Source organism: Anopheles merus, unplaced genomic scaffold, assembly GCF_017562075.2.
Source record: "Anopheles merus strain MAF unplaced genomic scaffold, AmerM5.1 LNR4000220, whole genome shotgun sequence".
NCBI classification, from domain to species: domain Eukaryota; kingdom Metazoa; phylum Arthropoda; class Insecta; order Diptera; family Culicidae; genus Anopheles; species Anopheles merus.
The window spans coordinates 40,001-62,411 of NW_024427800.1; the positions used below are offsets into that span (position 1 = coordinate 40,001).

The 22,411-nt window shown below is 47.0% G+C and overlaps 3 protein-coding genes and 1 pseudogene across 3 annotated transcripts; all 4 read left to right on the plus strand.

Annotated features, from left to right (window-relative positions):
- Positions 1 to 10,147: 10,147 nt before the first annotated feature.
- On the plus strand, positions 10,148 to 12,076 carry LOC121601906 (protein CREG1-like). Its single transcript, XM_041930713.1, is given in 5 exon segments — positions 10,148 to 10,301; positions 10,716 to 10,994; positions 11,073 to 11,216; positions 11,219 to 11,431; positions 11,607 to 12,076. Coding segments are annotated over 4 exon segments (777 nt in total). The 5' UTR covers positions 10,148 to 10,301; positions 10,716 to 10,915; the 3' UTR covers positions 11,948 to 12,076.
- A 489-nt stretch (positions 12,077 to 12,565) lies between these two features.
- Positions 12,566 to 15,162, plus strand: LOC121601905 (Werner syndrome ATP-dependent helicase-like). The gene is given in 2 exon segments (XM_041930712.1): positions 12,566 to 13,428; positions 13,431 to 15,162. Coding segments are annotated over 2 exon segments (2,448 nt in total). The 5' UTR covers positions 12,566 to 12,692; the 3' UTR covers positions 15,143 to 15,162.
- A 33-nt stretch (positions 15,163 to 15,195) lies between these two features.
- Positions 15,196 to 15,795, plus strand: LOC121601908 (FK506-binding protein 3-like). Its single transcript, XM_041930714.1, has one exon. It carries the CDS (start codon positions 15,196 to 15,198, stop codon positions 15,793 to 15,795), a length of 600 nt encoding a protein of 199 aa, XP_041786648.1.
- Positions 15,796 to 16,424: 629 nt separating this feature from the next.
- Positions 16,425 to 22,234, plus strand: LOC121601907 (annotated as a pseudogene).
- The last annotated feature ends 177 nt before the right edge of the window (positions 22,235 to 22,411 follow it).

Here is a 22,411-nt window from a genome sequence, read left to right on the forward strand (position 1 = left end):
TAATTTGATCGTAAAAAAAGTATGAATTTGGTTGATGAAAATATTGACTAAAGTACTGAATAACACCTGTTGTCAACCGATACCCAGAAGAGTTTGCTTGGTTTGAAGTCGAATGTTCACTCAGCCAAAAAGCGAATTATGACCTTTGTTTGGTAAATTACTTAAAGAAAACTCATGTTTGTTGCTTATTTTAATGAAACAAGTACGACGTGTCAAAAATGTCGTTGAAAAAAATCTAAAATTGGGGACCTTTCCGTTTTAAGCTCGTAGGCTGAAATTTCAGCCTGTCAGCTTTTTGCATTGTATATCAGTTTTCGAGCAGCTATCTAAGTGGGTATAATATACAGGTGGGCTTATCCCTAGGTGTATGAATTTAGAAGACTGATTTTTATCGCTTCTGTTTCTGAATGAAGATATTAAGAGTGTTTTGTGTATTCGTCATGCCTTCAGAAAGCTTGTTTGAACAAAAGTTTTCACCCATCCTGTCAAAAAGTGATATCAAATTTGGTTATAAAACATGCTATGAGACTACATGCACTTTGATTCTGGATTCCATCACCAGATCTCTTTAATGTACCTTGGGATAAATGTAAACAAACCCGTGTTTTCGAGTAGTACTCGAATCTAATTCTAGCTTTGTGGCTAGAATAATCTAGACTGAAAATTGCAGGCTAGTTTTTTGTGTGGTTTTGTATGGAGTGTTTACATGATTTCAGCCTCCAACTGCCAAACTCCATACAAAAAAACTAACTAGAATCGTGAAGGCCCCCATTACCTGTTTTTATTGATTTTAGAACTAGGACCACTATAGGAACATGCCTCTTTGGTGTACCTATTATGGGACTATTGTAAAAAAACACTTAAAAATACGTAAATATGGTCAAAAGCCAATGAATTTGAATAAAATAATATCATTTGATAACAATTATGTTAAAAAAAACTAATAATTGCGTTGTTATGTTGTCATTTAGAACGTTAACAAAAATATGAGTATCGTTATGAAATTCTAAGGATTTTGGAAAAATGTTGATACCTTTTACAAAACAATGGATTTTTCGGTCAATAAGAAAAGGAATGGCCCCATTTCATTTTTAAATCCTTTGTAAAAGGCTAGAGAACATTTCACACTATAGTAGATAACTTAACTGCTGTTAATTTATCGGATGAGACGCATTTTAGTGCAATACCACCACTATTGGTACTAGCACCACTATAGGTACGTTTACCCTATAATTATAATGGCCGTTCAATTATTAATCAAATTGCATAAAATGCACCATGATCAGTTTCTAGAGCGGCAACCTTTCCCCGGTACTGCATTGTTACTGCAGTACTCGGTATTGCATGTTTATCGTTTATAGTTTAGCCGCATATTACAATTCGCCAGAAATTGTTCATTATGTTGATTTACTGCCACACAATCGTCGAAAATCAATGAAAATTGCAATTAAACAAGTATCCATTAGAACTTAACAGTTGGTTTCTTTCCTCCAATACCAATTCCTCTTTTCAATTCCCGATCAATATATCGGCATAACGATAATCAACATACATACATAATTGTTTTCATTTCATTTCCAATATCCACCAGCAAGGTTAAATAACGCCGAATTAAAACTAATGAATAACAACAACTACAAGACAATCATCGGTTGTTGAGCCAAAGAAGAAGAAGAAGACAAGACAATCTAGATTTCATTTCGAATTTCGATACGTCATTTCGATTGATACGAATGCTTTTAAGATAAATTAATACATTAAAATTATTCAACAAAACTAACCCAATAATTGACTACACCTTGTTTCGCATCGAATTTCTGTCTTACTTTCCATTAGCAAAGAGAAAAAGGAGCAGCTATTTGATAATGTCTACCTTTTTAGAATATCTTACTTAAATCATGTGAACAAAAAAATTAGTTTTTATTCACATTTGAATCCAATTGAAGAATGAAGTTTGAAATATAACTCTTGTTTAAAAACGAGCAAAAATGAAAGACTTTGTTGCAGCTCTTCTGCTCTCATATTTGATCAGCACTCATGCACTATCCACCTATCCCATTAACTTTAAAAAACCGAATTAAAATTAAAATTAATCTACTCACTGGTACCTCATCCCCTGGAGAGCTATTTTCTGAACAAAAAATGAAAAAAAAAATTCATTTAAAAAGAACCTCTCGTGCATCAAACGGTAACTGTAACTGTGCCCTATCACCATTTAGGAAAGTTGCATTAACAATGGGCGAAGATGCGCCACAATTGTAATACTTTTCCCACAGCGTCCGAACAATCACCTACGACCGTTGGACAGTCCCGCACACCCGGTCCGTCACCGGTACCGGGCAAGATTTATGTGCATTCCTGCCGCACGTTCCGATTCGCGGTACGACGGGAGTGCAAACAAGAAAGCAAAAAAAACACACACACACAAACCTCAAAGCACACTTCCGTAGCCGCAGTGCAATCGTTTTGCCTAATGGTCGGCGGGTTTCGTTTGGCCTGAACAAATCCCTTTGCCTTCTCTCCTCATGCTGTTTCTCTGCATCTCCTGTGTGTGTGTGTGTGGTATAGAGAAACTAAAAAGTGTAACGCACCACACTATCCCCGTACACAGACGGTAAGTCACTAAAGCTTTAGACTCGATTTCTGTCATTCTTTTTTTCCGAGCTTGATTCGCTTCTTCCCTGGTCAAAGCTAAAATCAAAAGACTATAATTGGAAAAGTTTTGTAATAAAAGAATTGCAAAGTGAAGTTAGAAAAACAAACTCACACACACACACACACACACACACACACACAGACACAGAGAGAAGCTACATGGGCGATTGCACATGTTCAGAAGAGAAGGGGGGAGCGGGGGAACCTCATATCAACCACGTGATGGATTGAATATGTTGTGGAATCGATTCGTAAACTGTCCACAAGACTATTATGATTGCAGCTGGGTGCAAGTTTTGACAGCAGCGCACAAAGGCATGTATTATTGTAGGTTTAGATAGGAGTAAGAAATAACTCAAATCAAACCGGACATTCATTGGTGTCACTTGCTTGGTTGGGAGTGTAATTCAAACTATGAGGACGCCTACAAGCAATTGCGTTTATTCTGGCAATTAATACACTTTGCTCAAATGAAGCTAATTGCTAGTCTCAGTGCGCTGTCCGGTCACAGCTGCATTCCATTGGCTAGTCATCCAGAAGACATATGTTGGATTTGTTACTTCAGAGACACATATCTTCCTTTCAAATCAACAATTCTACTACTAAGAATAGCTTCTCTCTGAGACAATCACACATTTGCAAGTACTTTTACAGCTTGATAGAGCGTCTAAATCCATCTCGTTCGCTTCCAATTTTCAAAATTATGACCTACAGACCAGAACTGTCCTATGAATTCTTAGAAAACACACCTACACTCAAACGCTGACACGAACAGCTGCCTACCTCACAGTAACACTTTGACCTGTGCATAGATGTGAAATGCTGCAAACGTTCTGAAATCCAACCCATTCTACCATGCATTTGCATGCGAACTGGCCAAAGCTCGTCTATCAAGAGGATGGATGAAAGATTCCTATCGTGCTAGGCACATTGTCGACTGGTTTTTTGTTTTTTTGGGGGGTTTTCGTTGATCAAATCAGATCAACCAGACAACGGTGGCACAGCTTGTCCTTGTTGATGAGTTTTGATTATTTTTTTTGCTAATCAGCACGTTGTTACATTTGGCAACCCCACGTACATCGAGATTCCGTGAAATATGCAAAACTTTGTCAAAACCGCTTGTCAACAACTACGAGTCAAAACTGCTACCACTGCAAACGAGAATGCACCGAACCGTTGGTGCAATGGTATCGTATACGCTTTATGGATCGGTTTGCCCGTGTGTTTGGGAAAATGAAAAATACTTCAACCATCATGCTACTTGCTGATTGGAATTTTGAACACGGGAATTCAGTTGTGTTAAACATGGGTTATTTGTGAGGGTTTACAAAACAACTCTCTTTGGTACCGAATTTTGGTAGCTTAGTATTTTAAATAAAATGTATTCAGTTACTGTGTCTTGATTCTTGTAAAAGCATTAAAGCAAATTTTCCATCGAGTACTGGGCGTCCCCATCAGTAATACGTTATACGTGTCATAGCACAAATTAAAACATTTATTTTTTTACATAGTGAATGATAAATAGGAAACAAATCAAACATATGTATGACTCTGAAACAATTTGAACTAAATTCCTGTATGAAAATATTGTCATTACAAGAAAGAGATCGAAACCGTGTGTCTCTGTAGAAAGAGTCCAAGGAGAGCCTTGCTGCATTTTCAGCCGCTCAATAGCCAGTATGAGAATAACTTTACGGAAAATGATAATTATCAGTAAGATTTCCCTTTACAGTTACCTTTCATTTGATTCATCAAACACAATATTTGAACATGTACATGTACAAAAATTGAATCAATGAAACAGGAATCATGTCTTGGCCGAACAAATATCGGTTGGAAATATTTTCTCGTTCTGTAAGTATGATCTACGAGCTGTATTGTACCTTAATTTTGCATCTCAACAATTTCTAATTTATCCAGTAGAATTACGGATATCAATCAACATCTGCAATCAGAGTCTCATTTTGCTTTGTTACTTGTTTGAATATTCTTCATTCAAAATTGTTTTCTTTTTTGGTTTCGACATAAAGACATAGATATATTCAAATCTTCTTCTTGTTTGGCACAACAACCGCTGTCGGTCAAGGCCTGCCAAGTACCCACTAGTGAAGTGAGCTTGGTTTTCAGTGACTTATTGTTACCATAGTAGGATAGTCAGTCCTACGTATGGGGGCACGGTCTATTCGGGGCTTGAACCCATGATGGGCATGTTGTTAAGTCGTACGAGTTGACGACTGTACCACCAGACCGGCCCAGATATATTCAAATAAGCACCAAAAAATGAGGCGGACATTTAACTGTTATGTCACATACAATGGAATTATTAAAAAAAATACATAAATTTAAGGCCAAATAGAGAACAGATTATTGAAGGCACTAGGCCATCACACCGAAAATCTGAAAGCAGCCATATTTCATGCTCAACTTGGTCCATGGCACATGCATTTCAACAGCTGAAGCCCGTCGTATTGCATTGTTTTATCTCAAATTAAAGTTGATTGAATTTTAAATATCGCTTGCATGCAATCAATTTCATTGCAACGGTAGGTTGTCCCAGTTCCATAAGGTTTATTACAATAAAATTAAAACGATGCTCTCGCCCCAACAAATCAATTAACTCCAATTGACACATAGTTACATCGAAACCATCAACAATTTCACGGTTCAAATTAACACGAGCAGCTGGAAACTCTACGACTCTTCGGATGAGATCGTAATCATACACCAGCAATGTTAGAAAGTGAACAGCTATTTATTGAACATGCTATTTGTTTTCAAATATATTACTATAACATCTTTCTGAGAATGCTACAAATCACGTCAGATAAAAAAGGATATCAAACCATCAAGCGACCCATAACTGCCGTCAAACATCCGGCAACGACCAGTAAAACCTGGTGAAAGTAAAACACTTGTAGCAACGATCGTTTCAAAACGCGTCCGTACGATGTAGCCCTTCCACGAAGGCAGCCAAATGGTACTGTTAAGTAGGCCATGCTTCTTTAGAATGTTGTAGCTTTATTTTCGTAAAATATATTTGCTCTTTCCGCACAATGCGCCTGTATCTATGCTACATAAACAACAGAGGCATCGCAACGTACAAAATCAATATGCTTTCTCGTTCTGTCATGTCATCTTATTGCTTGCGTTTGTTTTGTAATGGTTCCTTTTAATCTTTCTTACTACTTTTAGTTGTTTGATTCTCTTTTTTACCCTATTTTATTAGGGTTTTAGGGCTACTTTAACCGTTTTTATTAGGGGGATTTTTAGATTTGGCATTTCATTTATTTAGCATAATAGCCTATTTTTGGACGCAAACCCCTAATTTAAAACATGTAGTCGTAAGCCCAACGTATAACATTGTCGAATTCATATTAAAATTGCTATCTACAAATATTTACCCACAACTTGTGTGATATATTCATCTCAAATAATTGTTCACCCAAATAACTGAGCTCTTCATAAATCATTTATTCAATAACGCAATTCTACCCGTCCCACAAGTGCACACACGCACGCTTCTTACCTGGATGCCACTGGAAACATTATTGTTGCAATTAACCCATCCATCTTTCCACCGTCACAGAAACTATTCAAAATTGCCACAATCCACCGTGACTGGATGCAATGGGGGATGGAGCATTGCCGTTGGGTCGGGAATCGTGTCGGTACCGCCGCGTATCAACTTTGCTGCGATAAAACCATCCGCGTGCCCGGTACAGTATAGATGCGTACCGGCGATGGTTACCTTTCTTTTTCGGCAAAGTTGTGCTCGTCCCCGGGTGACGATGAAATATGCTAAAAATTTATGCATAATTACCTTCACTCTATCTTTTCGCTACGTAGTCGGGTACACCTTTGCTGCTTGCGCAGTGCGTTGTACGCCTTTGCTGCTGGGAAGGTTCCTGTCCGTTGGTTGGTTCGTTGGTTGGTTCGAGCTGCAGGCGAATTGGATTTCTGGTGCACAATTTATGGTCGACCTCTGTCGGGCTGGTCGCACGGGATGATGCTTCTTCGGTTAGCAATTTTTATTATTACGCTGCCAATCGGTCTCTGCCGCCGGCAGCCGTTTTCTTAATCCTACTCGTGCCATTGAGCGTACGCGGCGTGGGAAGTGGAAAGTGATGGTCGTTTTTTTGTATTTTTTATTTAGTTACTCTCTCTTTTTGTTTCGATAAAATCTTGTTTTGGTTTGATAAAATCGTTTGAATGTCACAGATTTTGTGTTGGTTTTGGTGGTTGGTTACGATGAACAACATTTTAATAGCATCTTTTTAATACATCAGATAGATTTATTTGGAAATCAACATTTCTTGTATTAAAAACGAGTTTTCAAGCTGAAAGTAAAAGTTGAGTTTATAAAAAAAAACTATGAGTTAAGACACATTTGGACATGAGAAACAAAGCAAATGTAAAGGTAAGTAATCATGAGGTAAGTAAATAATTAAGTCAGCAAGCATGTTAGTACAAATACAAATAGGGAAACAAGAAAGTAAATAAATAAGTAATTAAGCAAATAAGTAAGTAGGTAAGTAAGTAAGTACATACTTTCATAGACAAGCAAGTAAAAAAGAGAGTAAGGAAAAATAAATAATAAATTGACTAATAACATAAATAAGGAGGATAATAACTAAGTAAATGAGCTCATAAATTAGTATGTAAGTAAGTTAGTAAAAAAGAAAGTAAGTAAGTATGTAAGTTAGTCAGTATGTAAGTAAATCAAAAAGCTATACCAACACAAAAACCAAACATAGCCCGCGTCCACTTACCATTATTGCTGCAAACACGATACAACAATCCAGCACTGTTCTAAAAGTAAAGAAAAGCCCAAAACACACAATAGCCATTGCCCGCGCAATGCACATCGTGCGTTATGGGGCCATTTCCCTGTTTCGATTTCAATCGATTGGAAAACTAAAGTTTTATATCCCAATTAAGGGACAAACTTTTGCGCCCGACAGCCATGAAAATCCAGCCCACTGCACTGTCGTATTCGGAATCGAAACGCGCACTCAAACAAATTGAAAATTGAAATCCTTTTCCCCCAGCCAGCCAGTGGCAGCTGCATTCGAAGGCGAATTGTGTCCACCATATCATATCGCTTGCTGGTACTTCCTTGCGTCGACCAAGTGGTAAGATTGGCTCCCGATCCGATGAGCTGCACGGGCGGCAGCGTATCTAACTTTTTTCCAACTCACGATACCCGGCTATGGTGTGTACGGGGATGTGCGTCCAGTAAAGTAAACACCAATGGACATTGCTAAAAAGGACATTCTTAACCGTGGTGTACACGAGTATAGGTACCCCGGCACTCCGGGGCATGTGTTTCGTGCTCGCGCCGGTTTGGCGGTTTGCTAGCGTTCCAGCGCTGGGCAAATGGCAATGCTACCGGCGAAAGGTGCGGGAGAAAAATCAAACGGATATCCGGATACTCGTTACCGGATCCGGTGGTAAGCGAACTGGCCCTGATCAAACATGTGGAAGCCGGTGGAATTGGTAGCAAATTGAAACAATCGTTCGTCGTGCGCTCGCCATTGCTGCACACTTCCGGGCTTTTCATTACCGTCTTAACGGATGGCGAGGTCCGTTTGACGGTCGTACCGTGGTGGTGGTTGCATCGCATCACGTAACCTGTATTTATGAGCATTTTATATCGATTTCTTCCTACGATCATTGGGCGATTTATTTATATTGCTTTTCGGGTTTTCGATCACCAGCGAGTTTCCAATGTTGTTGCGCTGTTTTATCTGCACCACCGGTCATTGTAAATCAAACAATTAATCGACTAGGGAGTGCCGGTTTTACATATTTCCTTTTATAAATTATTTTACCGGTGTAATAGTTCAGGAAGAGTAAGGAATTAAATAAATGTTTGTAGCTAGAACCCTTTTCTATATTCTTATATTCAATCAGTTCAACTCAATGAATCCGCGTTGTAGTACAAATAACTGTTTGGAAATACAAGATAGTTCTTATTGTTCTTCTTCCTTTGCACAACAACCATTGTCGGTTAAGGCCTGCGTGTACTGCGTGTAGTGCGCTTGGCTTTCTCTTGAATTCCTTGCCCGATTTAACTCCCCATCAAAAGATCAAACCTTCAACACTTCAAAAAGAACCCATTCTAAGAGGTCCTCGATGCTATCAGCACATAGTAGGCTTGGCCTTCTGTGCTCAATGCTCGATAACTTTTGAAAATTTATCTTTTGAATACTACAATACCGGCCTAATCGATACAATTGATCCAACAAATGCTGGACAACGTCGAATAAACCATGGGAATGAATCAGAAAACTACGGGAAGCATCCAGAATTTATTCATTTTTTGAAGAAGTTGGCCGCCAGTTTGTGGCAGCCAGCAGACTTGTTGCACTTGAGCTACTTGATGGCGCTGGTTATCTCGGGAAGATGACCAATGCTATCGCTGGTGTTGCTACTCTACTGCTGCTGTTGTTGCTTTATTACCCTGTTCTACCAGATGTACCAGCCTTTCCAGCTCCGTGCCTAATTCTGGCTCCTGTAAAGCAAGCCACCGTCTGTGAAAGCTGATCTCTTACTCTTCCAAATGATGCTTATTTTCCTGGATCAAAAGTGCATGATGTCTTTTAAGCCCTCCCCAAGTGCCACATATTAATTGTCACCGAACTTGCTGTTGGAAAAATCAACATTAAACTTAAAATGCCGATTGGGGTGCCTACGATCATCAGTCAAAGGCCCTAAATATTTGTTGGCGTGTGTGAGGGGGGAGGGGCAGCGTAGAGCAAATGATTCGCCAGTCTCGGGCCCCAACGTCCATCCTTCTGGGGGCCCTTGTCGCTAGTACTATGTGCACTATTAATACATACTGCATACTACAGACTAGCAATTTACGGGGCCCCTAAATCGGCAGGGCCCCAGGCGACTACCTAGACCGCCTACCGTTAGATCCACTACTGATTCAGTTCTGATGATTCACCTCGGAGTTTAATATTTAAAAAATCGCCATTCTATTTTTACAGATTATAACTTCAATGCGAAGCCATACAACAGTACAGAGGGAAGGAGAAAGCTCTTAAAGCGAGAAACGCTCCACTGTGTGGCTATCCCACCAACAGATGGTGCCACCAGCTTTTTTGCTATTTTTAGAATGCATCAGTCGTTTGGTGTCTGCTAAACGAAGTCTTTTTAGATTCCATTCAAGGTTGAGAGCTTGAGCCGTTTAGAACCCGTTTAATGTTCGTTTAGTGGATTTGTGGCACTGGGTTCAGTCGTACAGAAACGTTGCTTCTTCTCCTTTCAGTGTTTTCAATCAGTGTATAAATAAACACTGTGTTTCAGTGTTTTTTTCCTAAATTTACGAACGTAAATGACCCTGTTAATCTTCTGCTAAACAACAAAGTTCGCTGGACAGCAAACTTTCTTTCTCTCGCACTGACAGCAGCACGCCCGCGCCCGCGTCTGTGCACAACTGTCAAATCAAACTGACCTGACACAACCCGCTACCTCTCCGTAGCGATGTTCTCATTTCACAACAAATAATAGCAACAACAACAACAAAAACACGACACAAGCCAAATCAAAAACAACTGGAACGAATCGCACTTTTCGCATTTAATCGCCCATTCTCGGACCAGTCGGACATTACAACTTATTCCAGGGACTGTACAGAAGTAAGTGTAAGGCTCTAATGTGTGCTAATCATTCGAGTGAAGGTTCCGTTCCTGTTGTAAAGCGCATTTCACTCGCCCTTTCCGTCCCGCCTTCCGCCTACCAAAGAAAGGCAAACAAGTTCTGACCTTCGCGATCGCGAGATCGTGCTTGCCTTGTGTGTGTGTGTGTGTGTGTGTGCGCGCGTGCGGAAGGCAATGGTGTTGTGCAAATGGGCAACGCTTTATCACACCCGACGATATCTGCGTCATAAGTCCGGTGGTGGTGGTGCTTCGGAAACAAAGAAATGCGCGATCATTTCCGTTGCAAGATCCAATTATGAATCATCGCGGGTGTGGGGTTGGATAGCGATGGGGCATGTGGCAATGATCGATTGTGAATGAAATAAAAATGCAGCTTTTTCGTGTCTTTCACAGGTAATACTCAAACAACAGGGAGCAGCATACCGTGCCATCATGACGATTCCGTCGGTCACGTACAAACAGTTCGGCGAAACGGTGGCCCCGGTCGCACCGGTCGGCACCAAGCGATGGATCGTGCTGTACATCATGGTCTCGGCAATACTGCTGACCACGCTCGCGTGCTGGAATAACCTTTCCGGGGGTCACTGATAGAAATGTTCGAAGACGATAGCGATGGGCCGCCACCGCACACCGAGTACGCCAAGATGGCACGCTACCTGGTGCATAAGGCCGGTAAGCCCGAATAGTAACCATTAGCGCTGCATTGCGTTTTCTTTTTTCTTTTCTAAATCTCACCATTCCCTCACACAGAATGGGTTTCGATGGGCTCGCTCTCGACGGTGGACGCCATCAAGGGCTTCCCGATGGTGAACATCATCTCGGTGGCGGACAGTGCGCGGGGCGAAAAGTCCACCGGCACGCTGTACTTCTACCTGACCATGCTCGACTACACCGCCAGGATCTGGACCGGGACAACCGGCTGACGGTGATGCTGACGCTCGACCAGGACCTCTACTGCACGCGCAACGGTATCGATCCGATGGAACCGACCTGCGCCCGCATCATGGTCTCGGGCCGGGCGGACAAAATTGAGAACGGTACCGCCGAGTATGCGTTCGGCTCCAGGGCCATGTTTAGCCGCCATCCGGCAGCGCAGAAGTGGATCCAAAGTAAGTTTTGAAGTGGGCAGTTCTCCTTCAATGGGGAGGGAAATCTAATCGCATTTCGCGAAGAGACACTAACGCCCACTCCTTATCAGTTGTGTGTGTGTATGTGTGTGTGTGGCACCTCCACCTTGTCTAAACACTTGCTTTACTTCTCCTTTCACGCGCCGGGTTTCTCCAGCCGATGGGCATAACTTTTTCCTCTGCAAGCTGAACATCACGCAAATCGCGGTACTTGACTTTTACGGCGGTCCGCACTACGTTACCATGGCCGATTACCTGGCAGCGGATCCTGATAAGCGCAGCAAAGCCGCTAGCAGCAGCAGCAGCAGCAACACCAGCGGGCGCCAAATTCCGCCCCGTTTTCAACGACCGAGGGCACGACGGCGATGCCATAGGGAACTGCTGATACGGAAGGATGATGCACTTGACATGGCGTTGCGAAAGGTGTTTTTGAAACCCGGGGAGAAAAGTGATAACGATAGCGAAAGAGAAATTAATCGCCTATGTGGTGCACGGTAAAGAAGAGCCTTAACGTAATCAGCATGGAAGAGGGTATGGAAGAATGCATTCAACAAAATCAAAAAAAAAACTGCACCACTCGCCGGACGGGGGATTTCGAATGATAATACGATTACCCCATGGGAGGGGAAAGCACAACCGCATTGCATTCGAACGATGCGAAACACACAGCGCGAATCCATTTGTGATAAGTGATAACGTTTGCAGTAACGGAAGACGTTACTATTTTATTAGAACAAAAAAGGGGAGGGTTTTTTAAAATAACATTTTAAAAATTCGATTACGATGGAAGCAATAAAGTTTTATTGGGGACAGATTTTCATATTTAAAAAACGTATGCTCCGCATGACTGTTGGAAAGGAAAGAACTCATTTGAAGCATAACAGGCGATTATATCATCATTTTCACGTATGATATGATGTTACAGAAACGATGATATTGCTTTAATTCCAGTGTTTGAGCTTAAAACACGCAAAACTATGTATTAACTTAAAAAAGCACATATAAATTGCCAATTTTGTTCATTTCCTTCAAACAATCAGCCCTTGCGTCGTCTAACCACTGCTTATCAGATTCTCCCCTGGCAACACTGCCGCTTACGTCAATTCAGCTCCATCCGTTTGACAGTTCTGTTGCGCGGCATTCTGGGCAGTACAAAAAAAAAACAACAAACACGCATTCGTTTGTTCACCGCACAACTCGCTCGAAACCGTGTTTCCTTTCATTGTAGACTACAGGCAAAATTATGTCCTTCCCCAAGGCCGGACCTAAACAGCCCGGCGAATCCAACGACAGCGATGAACCAGGTCCGGAGCATCTTAAAACCCTGTCCGCCAGCTTCGGTCACACATCGTTCCGGCCGATGCAGTGGCGCATCATCCACTCCATCATCGTGCAGCGGCGGGACAACTGTGCGATCATGACGACCGGTTACGGCAAATCGCTCACCTACCAGTTCCCGTCCGTCTTTCTCGACCGGCTGACCTTCGTCGTATCGCCCCTGATCAGCTTGATGCAGGATCAGGTGATGGCGCTGAACCTGTGCAACATACCCGCCTGTCTGCTCGGCTCGGCCCAGAAAGAATCGCGCCTGGCGGACATCAAAGCAGGCCTGCTGCGCGTCGTATACCTTACGCCCGAGTACATTGCGACCGACGCTGGCGAGTCGCTGCTCCGAGCGGTGCAGGATCAGCTCGTCCTGTTCGCGATCGATGAAGCGCACTGCTTAAGCAAATGGGGCCACGATTTCCGGCCCGCCTACCGCAATCTGGGCGTGATACGGAAGCTCTGCCCCAAGGTGCCCATACTGGCGGTTACTGCGACGGCCACGCAAAAGGTGCGGGACGATATCGTTGCCTCGCTCGGGCTGGTACGGCCCCAGGTGCTCTGTACCGGGTTCGATCGGCCGAACCTGGAGTTTATCGTGCGGCCGAAATCACCGCTCGGCCCGATGCACGACATACAGCCACTGGTGGCGGAAAATCGGACGGAAGCACCATCGTCTACTGTCTGACGCGCAAGCAAACGGACGACATTGTGGGGCTGCTGCAGGCCAAGCGCATCGACTGTGCGCCGTACCACGGCGGCATGTCGCTAAACCGGCGGAAGGAGGTGCTGGAAAGCTTTGTGACCGATCGGGTGCGCGTGATCGTGGCAACGATCGCGTTCGGCATGGGCATCGATAAGCCGGACGTGCGGCTCGTCATACACTACGGCGCGTCGAAGGACCTGGAAAGCTACTACCAGGAGGCGGGTCGGGCGGGCCGAGACGGGCAGCCGGCCCGCTGCATCATATACTGGAGCGCGAGCGATTTCAAAACGCACGAATTTCTGCGTTCGGAAATCCCCAGCTCGGTGAAGGCAACGCAGGAAGAGCTCGGCCGCCGGATGGCCGAGTACGTGGAGCTGCGCGACTGTCGGCGGCGGTTCATACTGAACTACTTCGAGGGCGTCATGCCGGTCGAGGCGCAAAAAGCGGAGCAGGGGCAAGCGACCGCACCGAAGCTCCGCTGCTGCGACAACTGTACGCGCGGCGGTTTGGCGAAGGATTGCGAGCGGTACGAGGGGATCGATGCGGACGGCTGCTACAATTTTGCGTCCGACGCCGAACTGTTCCTGAAGGCGATCGGGGCGTTTTATGGCGCGGTCAGCATGGCAATGCCCATCTTGTTGCTGCGCGGCTCCAAGAACAAAAAGCTGCCCGAACGGTTCCACACGAACGCGCTGCACGGGAAGGGCAAGCATCGGGACGAGGACTGGTGGAAGGGGCTCGGCACGCTGCTCGAGCGGGAAGGCTACCTGAGCAAGACGAAGATCACGAACCAGTTCAACAAATTTGCTCAGGGAGTGCACTACCAGCTAGCACCTGCCGGGCGCCGCTGGCTCGCGGACGGTGGCAAAGATCGCAAGCTGCTGCTCAAACCCACCACCACCATGTTCCGATCGCTGACCGTCATTAAGCCCGCCTCACTGTACGAGACGGCGCAGCTGCCGGCGGCTCGGCCGCCCGCAACACAGCAAGATCTGCGCCAAGAACTTGTCAAGTCGTTGCTGAAGAAGCGGGCCGAGCTGGCGACGACCTACGAGTGTATGCCGTACATGATCGCGTCGAACGCGGCCCTGCACGCGATGGCCACCCGGCAGCCGCTCAACCTGCAGGAGATGAAGGACATCCAGCTGGACGGGTTTTCCGACGCGAAGCTGCAAAAGTTTGGGCGCGAGTTTCTGGTGTGCATACAGCAGCAGCGCAATCTGCTGCCCGGTGCCAGCAGCTCAACGACGCAGCACCAGCCCAGCCAACCCTCGATTGAGGGACTGTCCGCAACGAAAGCCACGAGCTATAGTTTGTGGAAAAGGGAGGGCAAATCGATTGCCGAGATTGCCGCTATAAGAAGCCTCAAGGAGGCAACCATCATCGAGCACATACTGGACGCAGTACGGTCGGGGCTGCCCGTTGAGGAGCGTGATGTGAGCCGGCTCGGTGTCCGGGAGGATGTGTACGCAGCGATTGCCATGCATCTGCCCGCCGATCTCGGCCAATCGATTACGCTCACCTCCATCAAGGAACGCTGTCCGCCGGAGATTACGTTCAATCAGGTAAAGGTCGTACTGACCTGGGAGCGATGGCGACGGCTGCGCGCGAAGGAAACACCGCCAGCTCCTCAACCGAAGCCAGTGTTGGCCGAAAAAAAGTGACGAAAGTGGTCAACGAAGAAGAAGAGGACGCTTTTAACGCTTCACTACAGGACATGATCGACGACGACGATGAGGATCTGTTCCCAACGGACGAGGAGGGTTTGGTAGACGCGAGTGGTGTCCCACAGAAAAGCTCCACCGAACAAGCGCACCAGAACAACACATCATCCTGCATGGACGATATGTTCAACGATGACGACGATGATATGCTTGATTTTGCCGAGCTCGATCGGCTCGAAGCATCGATGGTAAGGGAGGAGGAAGACATTCCATCGTCATCGTCGCCTACGATCACTACTACAACTACTACTAGTAATGTGCCATCGGATGCAGCACAAACGACGACAAGCCAGCATTCCACGGAAGCAAACGATAGTAATAGGCAGGAAATCCCGCGGAACGCACCACCCCGGGAGCGCACCGTAAATCTGAAGCGCATTATGTACGAGGACGACGATGAAGACGACAAACCATCATCGTCGGAGAAGAAGACGACCGCGGACGACGCAGCGAAAGCAGCTTCCCGCACACGTACAGTTAATTTGAAGCGCATCATGTACGAGGACGACGAAGACGACGATGATGACAGCGGTAAGGAGGATAAAGATTGCAACCGCCAGCACTTCTTCCAGCTGCCCAAACGAATGGCCTGAAACGTGGAGACCTGCTTTTTGCTTGTTTTGTTAACCTTTTTTTTGTGAATAAAAACCCCACCGTGTCATGTTCCTGGGGAACGAAGACGTTCGAACAAACCCGCAAGATTCGTTTAACTGTTTCCTGCCCCTCTGCTCTGTGTCCTCTTGATACAATGTATTTGTTGCTCGCTCGTCAAAGAAAGAAAAGAACCCACAATGTTAAAGGCACAAGTACCTCCACCCCCGGAAAGTAATCGGTCTGGGGTTTGTCATCAATTTTCGTCGCTCGGTTCTTAAGCCCCGTGGTCTTTGATTGATGCACAAAAGAGCGCTCTCCCCGGTCGGCAGCCAATTGGCCGCTGACCGGATGTGGCATACAATTCGTGGCAGCAATTCGTAACTGTAGCCGTATTGCCACCGCACCCGGTGTGTAGAACTGGCTAATATAAGGCCGATCGGAAAGTGCATTGAAAGCGGACGAAAAGGTCCCAAATGCGGCACCATCTAATCCAATTTACTGTAAGATCCCCACGCGCGCAGTCCTTCGCTTCGCCGATTTCGAGCAGTTTTCAAATCGGCCTCTCTCTCTCCCATTTCGCGCTCGCTCTTGCTCTCCCGATATACGCTCGAGCACGCGCGCGCGTGTTTGAATTTGTGGCAGTTGCGTTTTCACTCTCACTCGGTACGCGTACGCCATCGGAGACGCAAGTGGCAGCTGCGCGCATTGCTAGAGATAACGCCATCCACACCGCGCGCGGTTGCTAAGCCCGCTCGTTGCCATCGGTTTTGGCTGCCAACGGCGAGGAAAATTTTGGCGCAAACACAACTCACACGTGCGAATCAAATAATAGTGAACCATCATCTCAGTTGTTTTTTTTTCGGAAATGATACCGTTGTGTTAACAAATACTTAAATCACCAAAAAAAAAAGCACGTGTGCGCAGCGCGCGCGTAAAGTGAAAAGGGGTGGGAAAGTTCAAATGTACGGCGCGCTTGTGAGCTGTGTTGCAAAGTGAGTCCGTTTATCCAAGAACGCAAAGGATGGGCCAGGAGCAGGAAGATCACACGGTGGGCGATGGTGAGCAACGGAAAGGAGATGAGCAGCAGCAGCAGCAGCAGCAACAGCAGCTCGAAGAGTCTCCCGCCCAGCTAAAGAACGGCACCGCCAAGCTGACCGTCCAGTCGGCGGCGATCTGAAGCAAACCATTCTCGACGGGCTGGAGAAAAAGGGCGACCGTGGGCTGTGGCTATGGTAAGTGGAGTGGAAAGCGTGGAAAACCCTTGACACGTTTCCCATTCTAATGTTCAACGCGCGCGCTATTCGCCAAGCCAAGAAAAAAATATAGGTCGAGGAGCGTGTTTCGGTTGCAAAACAGCGGCCACCGTTGACGTTGACCGCGTCGGAAGGATAAAAATAAACCCGAACCCCTCCCACAAAGATAACACACACACACACTCACGCAAAGGCGACACGCTGTTGCCGTACGCAACCAAAGCGCGTTAGAAAAATGGTTCCGCTCAGGGAAATGGAGGAAGAATTTAGAAATCACCCGAAGGTCACCCGAGAATGATGATGCGGGCAGGGTTGGGCGCGTGTAGGAGCAATGCATGCTTGCCTTCCCATCCCATTGTGTATCAAGGTGGTTTGTGTTGCGCCGTCTCGACCCAACGCATCAGAAACACGTTCTTGGACAGTGCAGCACGTGCATTCTCTGTGCGTACGTTTACACATACGCAGGCAACGCGAAGTGGCGAGAACGCAAGCGATGAAGGTTGTGCGTGCGTACCACTGTAGTAGGCCGGGGAGGGAAGCAAAAGTGGTTCTACTTTTACCTTCTTTTTTCTTGCTATATCTCTCTATCTCTCGCTCTCTTCCTTTTCTATACTTTCACCCCGTGTGTGCTTTGCGGGTTCAAAAGAGTTCAGTTGCTATAAGGGATGAAGTGGACACGTCGAGCAATAGCACTGCTGATAGGGCGAGCACTTTCACACTGGAATGTTTTTCGAGACGATTGATCGCACACCCGTCGTCCGGTGGTCGAGAGTGGGACAGCGTAAAGGCGGATTAAGTTCTCACTAATTGGAAGTAGCCCTGGCCAACAATCTCTCGAGTTGATAACTACAGCAATGAAAGTGGGAATTGATTTGAAGTTCCTTTACTTATTACTGAGAAATTGGACACTTATATTCCTCTTGGAATCGTTGGTGCGTAAGATTCCAACGAAACAGGCCCCACTTACTCCGATTGAATTGGCAGTGGCATTCCAAATATAAAAGCTCCCGTCACTCACCAAAAACTTCAAACGGCGCACTGGGTCCAGGGGTCCAGCCAGTGAGAGAGATAAGGCTCGGGGAAGAACGGCATCGCAAAACACACAAAAAAGCGCCTGCCGAAAACGAAACCAAACCAAAAATTCCTCCCCTATCAGACGTGGAGGTCAACACCGGTACCAATCCCCTGGAGGCCGTAAAATGAAGATTTGCGTAAAACGACCCTTCAAACGCAGCGCGGGATTAAAAGCGCGCGCGCTCGCGTAATGGGGTTTTGTGAGGACACAAAACGTGCGCTAATAGAATAAATTATTTCTTAAAAGACGGTCCCCTTGGTGGGGTGGTGTGTGTGTCTGTGCGAGGAGGTATTATCATCCGGATGGAGGAAGGCACTGTGTGCCGAGTGTCCAAATGGGAAGCCAACGTTAGCATTCATAAACAGTTGGCGCGCGCAGGTTTAACAACTGACCTTTGCCTTTCGTGGCGGCCATTGGCGGCCTATCGCGATGATGGTCAGGGGGCGCCATGTCCGTGCGGTACATGCCGGTGAAGAAGGGCGCAGAAAGGAAAACAACCCTCGCTTATCGTGCCCAGCCGAGTGCGCAATCGCTTCTTCACCCCCAGGTTTCGGGACAGGATAGGTTCATCTTGTCGAATCGAATCTGGACGCCTTTCTTCACCACACAACAATGCAGAGTTGTGGGGAGGGGTTTGCCATTCATATTGCTATCTACGAGTGACAATCGCATCGAGGAAGGAAGGTTAGGAAGTTCCTCCTTTTTATTGGCAGGCCCTTGTTATCAGCAGGATTTGTGCTGATTGCCGGTACAGGCAGACCACTTGCTACCGAGATGATGATGGAGGTCTTATCGTGCAATTATAGGTGCAATGAAGCTGCACGATACACATCATACCAGTACCATTTCCCATCGCGTCTAATCAAACAAAAACGAATATATAGTATGGGCTGCGTGTTACCGCTTCCGCGTGACAGTGCGCATCGAGTCACAAGGGATGGCAGGGTGTTTTGAATGTCACGGCCACAACAAATACCCGCCCGTACCCGATAGTAGTAGCCGGTATCGTCATTAATGCCCTGTCAACGCCAAACATCATCCAAGGGCACGTTGCTATATACGGGGCGCTCCATGCGGATCGGTTGATGTTGTGGTTGTTTTTTTTTTTTTTTGTACGCCGCCAAGGTTGATCACTTTGTCACACACGAGAAGCATGCGATCGCGCGATTTTGAAGGCGCAAAACTGCAACGGAAACGCACGATTCGCGCGTGTGCTGCCGCGAAATGATTTGCATTTCGTCAAAGCCGTGCCGCCACCCGCCACTCGAATTAAAGTCAAGCACAACTGGAACTCCTCCTCCGGGAGAGGTTTGCATTGAAATGGGGGGGGGTTGAAATGAGTCCAAGCTATCGGGTCAAGTCGGCAAACGACTCCCCGTTATCGACGATCGGATGATGTGTGTGAGGGTTTTTTTTTTTGCGGTTTTGGAACGTTTTAATACCTTAAAGAGCAGATGTCCTACTGATAAAGTGCCAAGATTCAAGTGGACTGTTCCACCACCGATTGCCACTGCTCCTAATCTTATCTATCTTGCTCGCTCTAATCTGTCGCGAACCGGTGCACCGCTCTGACATAATCTGATTAAATGTTATGTCGTTCTCACTACCGAGCGCTATCTTACAGGGGTTTCCGGGAGTTCTAATAGCTGTGGAACACTTTATTGACTCTTTCTTATATGAAATTCCTCAATGTAATGAGAATTGGTCTCTGTAACATAACTTGTCGAACAAATCCAATAGGAATTTCCGAAGAGTCTGTCCAAACAGGGTGCCTTAGAGTCTCATTATTAACATATGAAGTCCACTTCCCAAAAGTAAAAGTCAATGAACTGTCCCACAACTATGAGAACCCCTTGCAACCCCTGTATCGTGAGCAATGAACTAGCAAGCCTTTCTTTTTGATAACCAAACATCCCAATGCCAGGGTCCTGTTCATCCTCTGCCTGACGCCCAACATCCTGAACGGGTTTCACGTCTCGTCGTACGTGTTTCTGGGCCAGCTGCCGAAAAACTACTACTGCATGGTGCCGGAGCTGCTGCAGGCCGGCTGGAGCCATGAGGAAATACGAACTCACCTCACCTCAACGTAAGCCACCGCAACGCTCGCCACGCGCCACTAGAATGCATTCTAACGCCGTGTCTCTCTCTCTCTCTCTCATCTCTCTCTCTCTCTCCTCTCTCTCTCTCTCTCTCTCTCTCTCTCTCTCTCTCTCTCTCTCTCTCATCATCGCACCAGGGGCAGCACGAAAAATGGCACCTGCACGATCTACACCTGGAACTATGGGCAGCTGAGCGAGCTGAACTACAACGATGCGCTCAGCTACACCCAGTCCCATCCACCGCCGGCCGAGGTAACTGTCTCGCGACGGCGGGCACCGGGCGGCCGCAGCTGGTACATGTACTACGACCAACCGGACGGCGTATCGATCGTACCGGAATGGGATCTGCTGTGCGAGCGGACCGCACTCCGTTCGACCGTGCAGGTCGCCCTGTCGATCGGCAAGTTTGTCGGTGCGTCCAGCTTCGGCGTCATCTCGACAAGTACGGGCGCAAGACGAGCTTTTCGATTGCGGCCACACTGTACATCGTGGCCGGGCTGCTGACGACCTTTTCGCCGTTCTACGCGCTGCTGCTGCTTGGGCGCATCGGCTCGGTGCAATCCGCTTCCGGGGTGTTCTATCCGCGCTTTGCTTTGCGTAAGTTTTTTTTTTTGTTTTGTCCCTTGGGAAGGGTTGTGTGGCAGATGACTAATTTGTGTGTCCCTTTTGCTTGATGCTCTCCCCCCAGTGACGGAAACATTGGCAAACGGCACCGGTCCTGGATGAGCATTGCGTTCAACTTTTCCTACCCGCTCGGTATGCTCTGTCTGGCGCTGGCCGCCTATCTCATCCAGCCGTGGCGCGATCTTTCCCTCGCCCTGACCGTACCGTCCTTTCTGCTCGTGATCCATCTTTAGTGAGTGTGTTTTTTTTGCGTTCTCAAGCAAAAAAAACCCCCATCTAATCTGTTTCCTTCGCTGTCTGTCACACAGCTTCCTGGTTGAATCTCCCGCTGGCTGCTTAGCAAGGGCCGCGAACGGAAAGCGTACCGGATGGTGTTCGTGGCACAGCGCACCTCAGGAGCTGATCGACAGTGCGACAGTGGCGGAAAAGCATCAAGCCGCCGCGGAAGCGGAAACCGACTCGGCCCCGGTACCGTTCAGCACGCGGCTAAAGCAATCGTTCAGCGAGTTTACGAAGCTTTACGGGACGCCCGTACTCTGCCGGCGGGCGCTTATTTGCCACTTTACGTGGTGCATTACGTCGCGTGCTATTACGTTACAGGTACAGCCGTGTTTTGCTTACGTTATTTTAGGATTGACCCTCTAAAATTCCGCTCCCGTTCCGTCTTTGCTCAACAGCACTCAATGCCGATAACTTTGCGGCTAATCGAAAAAACGTGTACGTTGCGACCACCGGCTCCGTAGACATCGTGGCGTACATACTCTCGATGATCGTGCTGGCGTACTTCGGTCGGCGCAGCTCCTCGTTCTGCTTCTTCCTGTACGCCGGCGTCTGTCTGCTGGTGGTGCTAACCATCCCGCCCGACAACACGACCCTGCTGGTAACGCTCGCGATGCTGGGCCGCGTCGGCATTACCCGGTTGTACGCGATCGTGACGCTGCACACGGCGGAGCTGTTCCCGACCGAGATACGCAACACGGCGCTCGGCATCTGCTCGACGATGGCGCACGTCGGCTCGATTGCGGCACCGTACTTACGGATCTGCTCGGCCGGCTCGCCTGGTGGATACCGACCACGATCTGCGGCTGCTCGGTGCTGCTGGCCGGTGCACTCACCCTGCTGCATCCGGAAACGCGCGATGCCGCGCTGAAGGATCACGCCCAGCAGGAACGGCACGCAACGCACGCGGTCGACGAGGAGATGGACGAGAAGGGCGAAAAACCGATCGCGAACATTGAGCGATGCGAGGGGGGAGTAAGAAAATAACACGACGCCACACACACACACACACTGGGGGGTTTTGTTTAAGCGAGATTAGAAAGGATAAGGACTTTACTTTAAGCCGAACCGGTCACACGGTCGGACCGATCGGAAAATGGCGCAAATAGTAGGCCAACGTCGGTGTGACGCCGGGCGTTCCCGGTGCCCCACAGCCGACCCTTACGAGATGACGCCGCGCAGTACAAACTGCGTGGACGGAGGGCGCTGGCACACGTAGCCTCCGCCGGAATCACCCTGTTAATTTTAGAAAAAAAAGAAACGCTAGTTTAGTAACTAGCAAGTC

Excerpts from the sequence above, each read along its gene's own strand:
- LOC121601908 (XM_041930714.1), top strand. The coding sequence starts at position 15,196 with ATGATCGACGACGACGATGAGGATCTGTTCCCAACGGACGAGGAGGGT.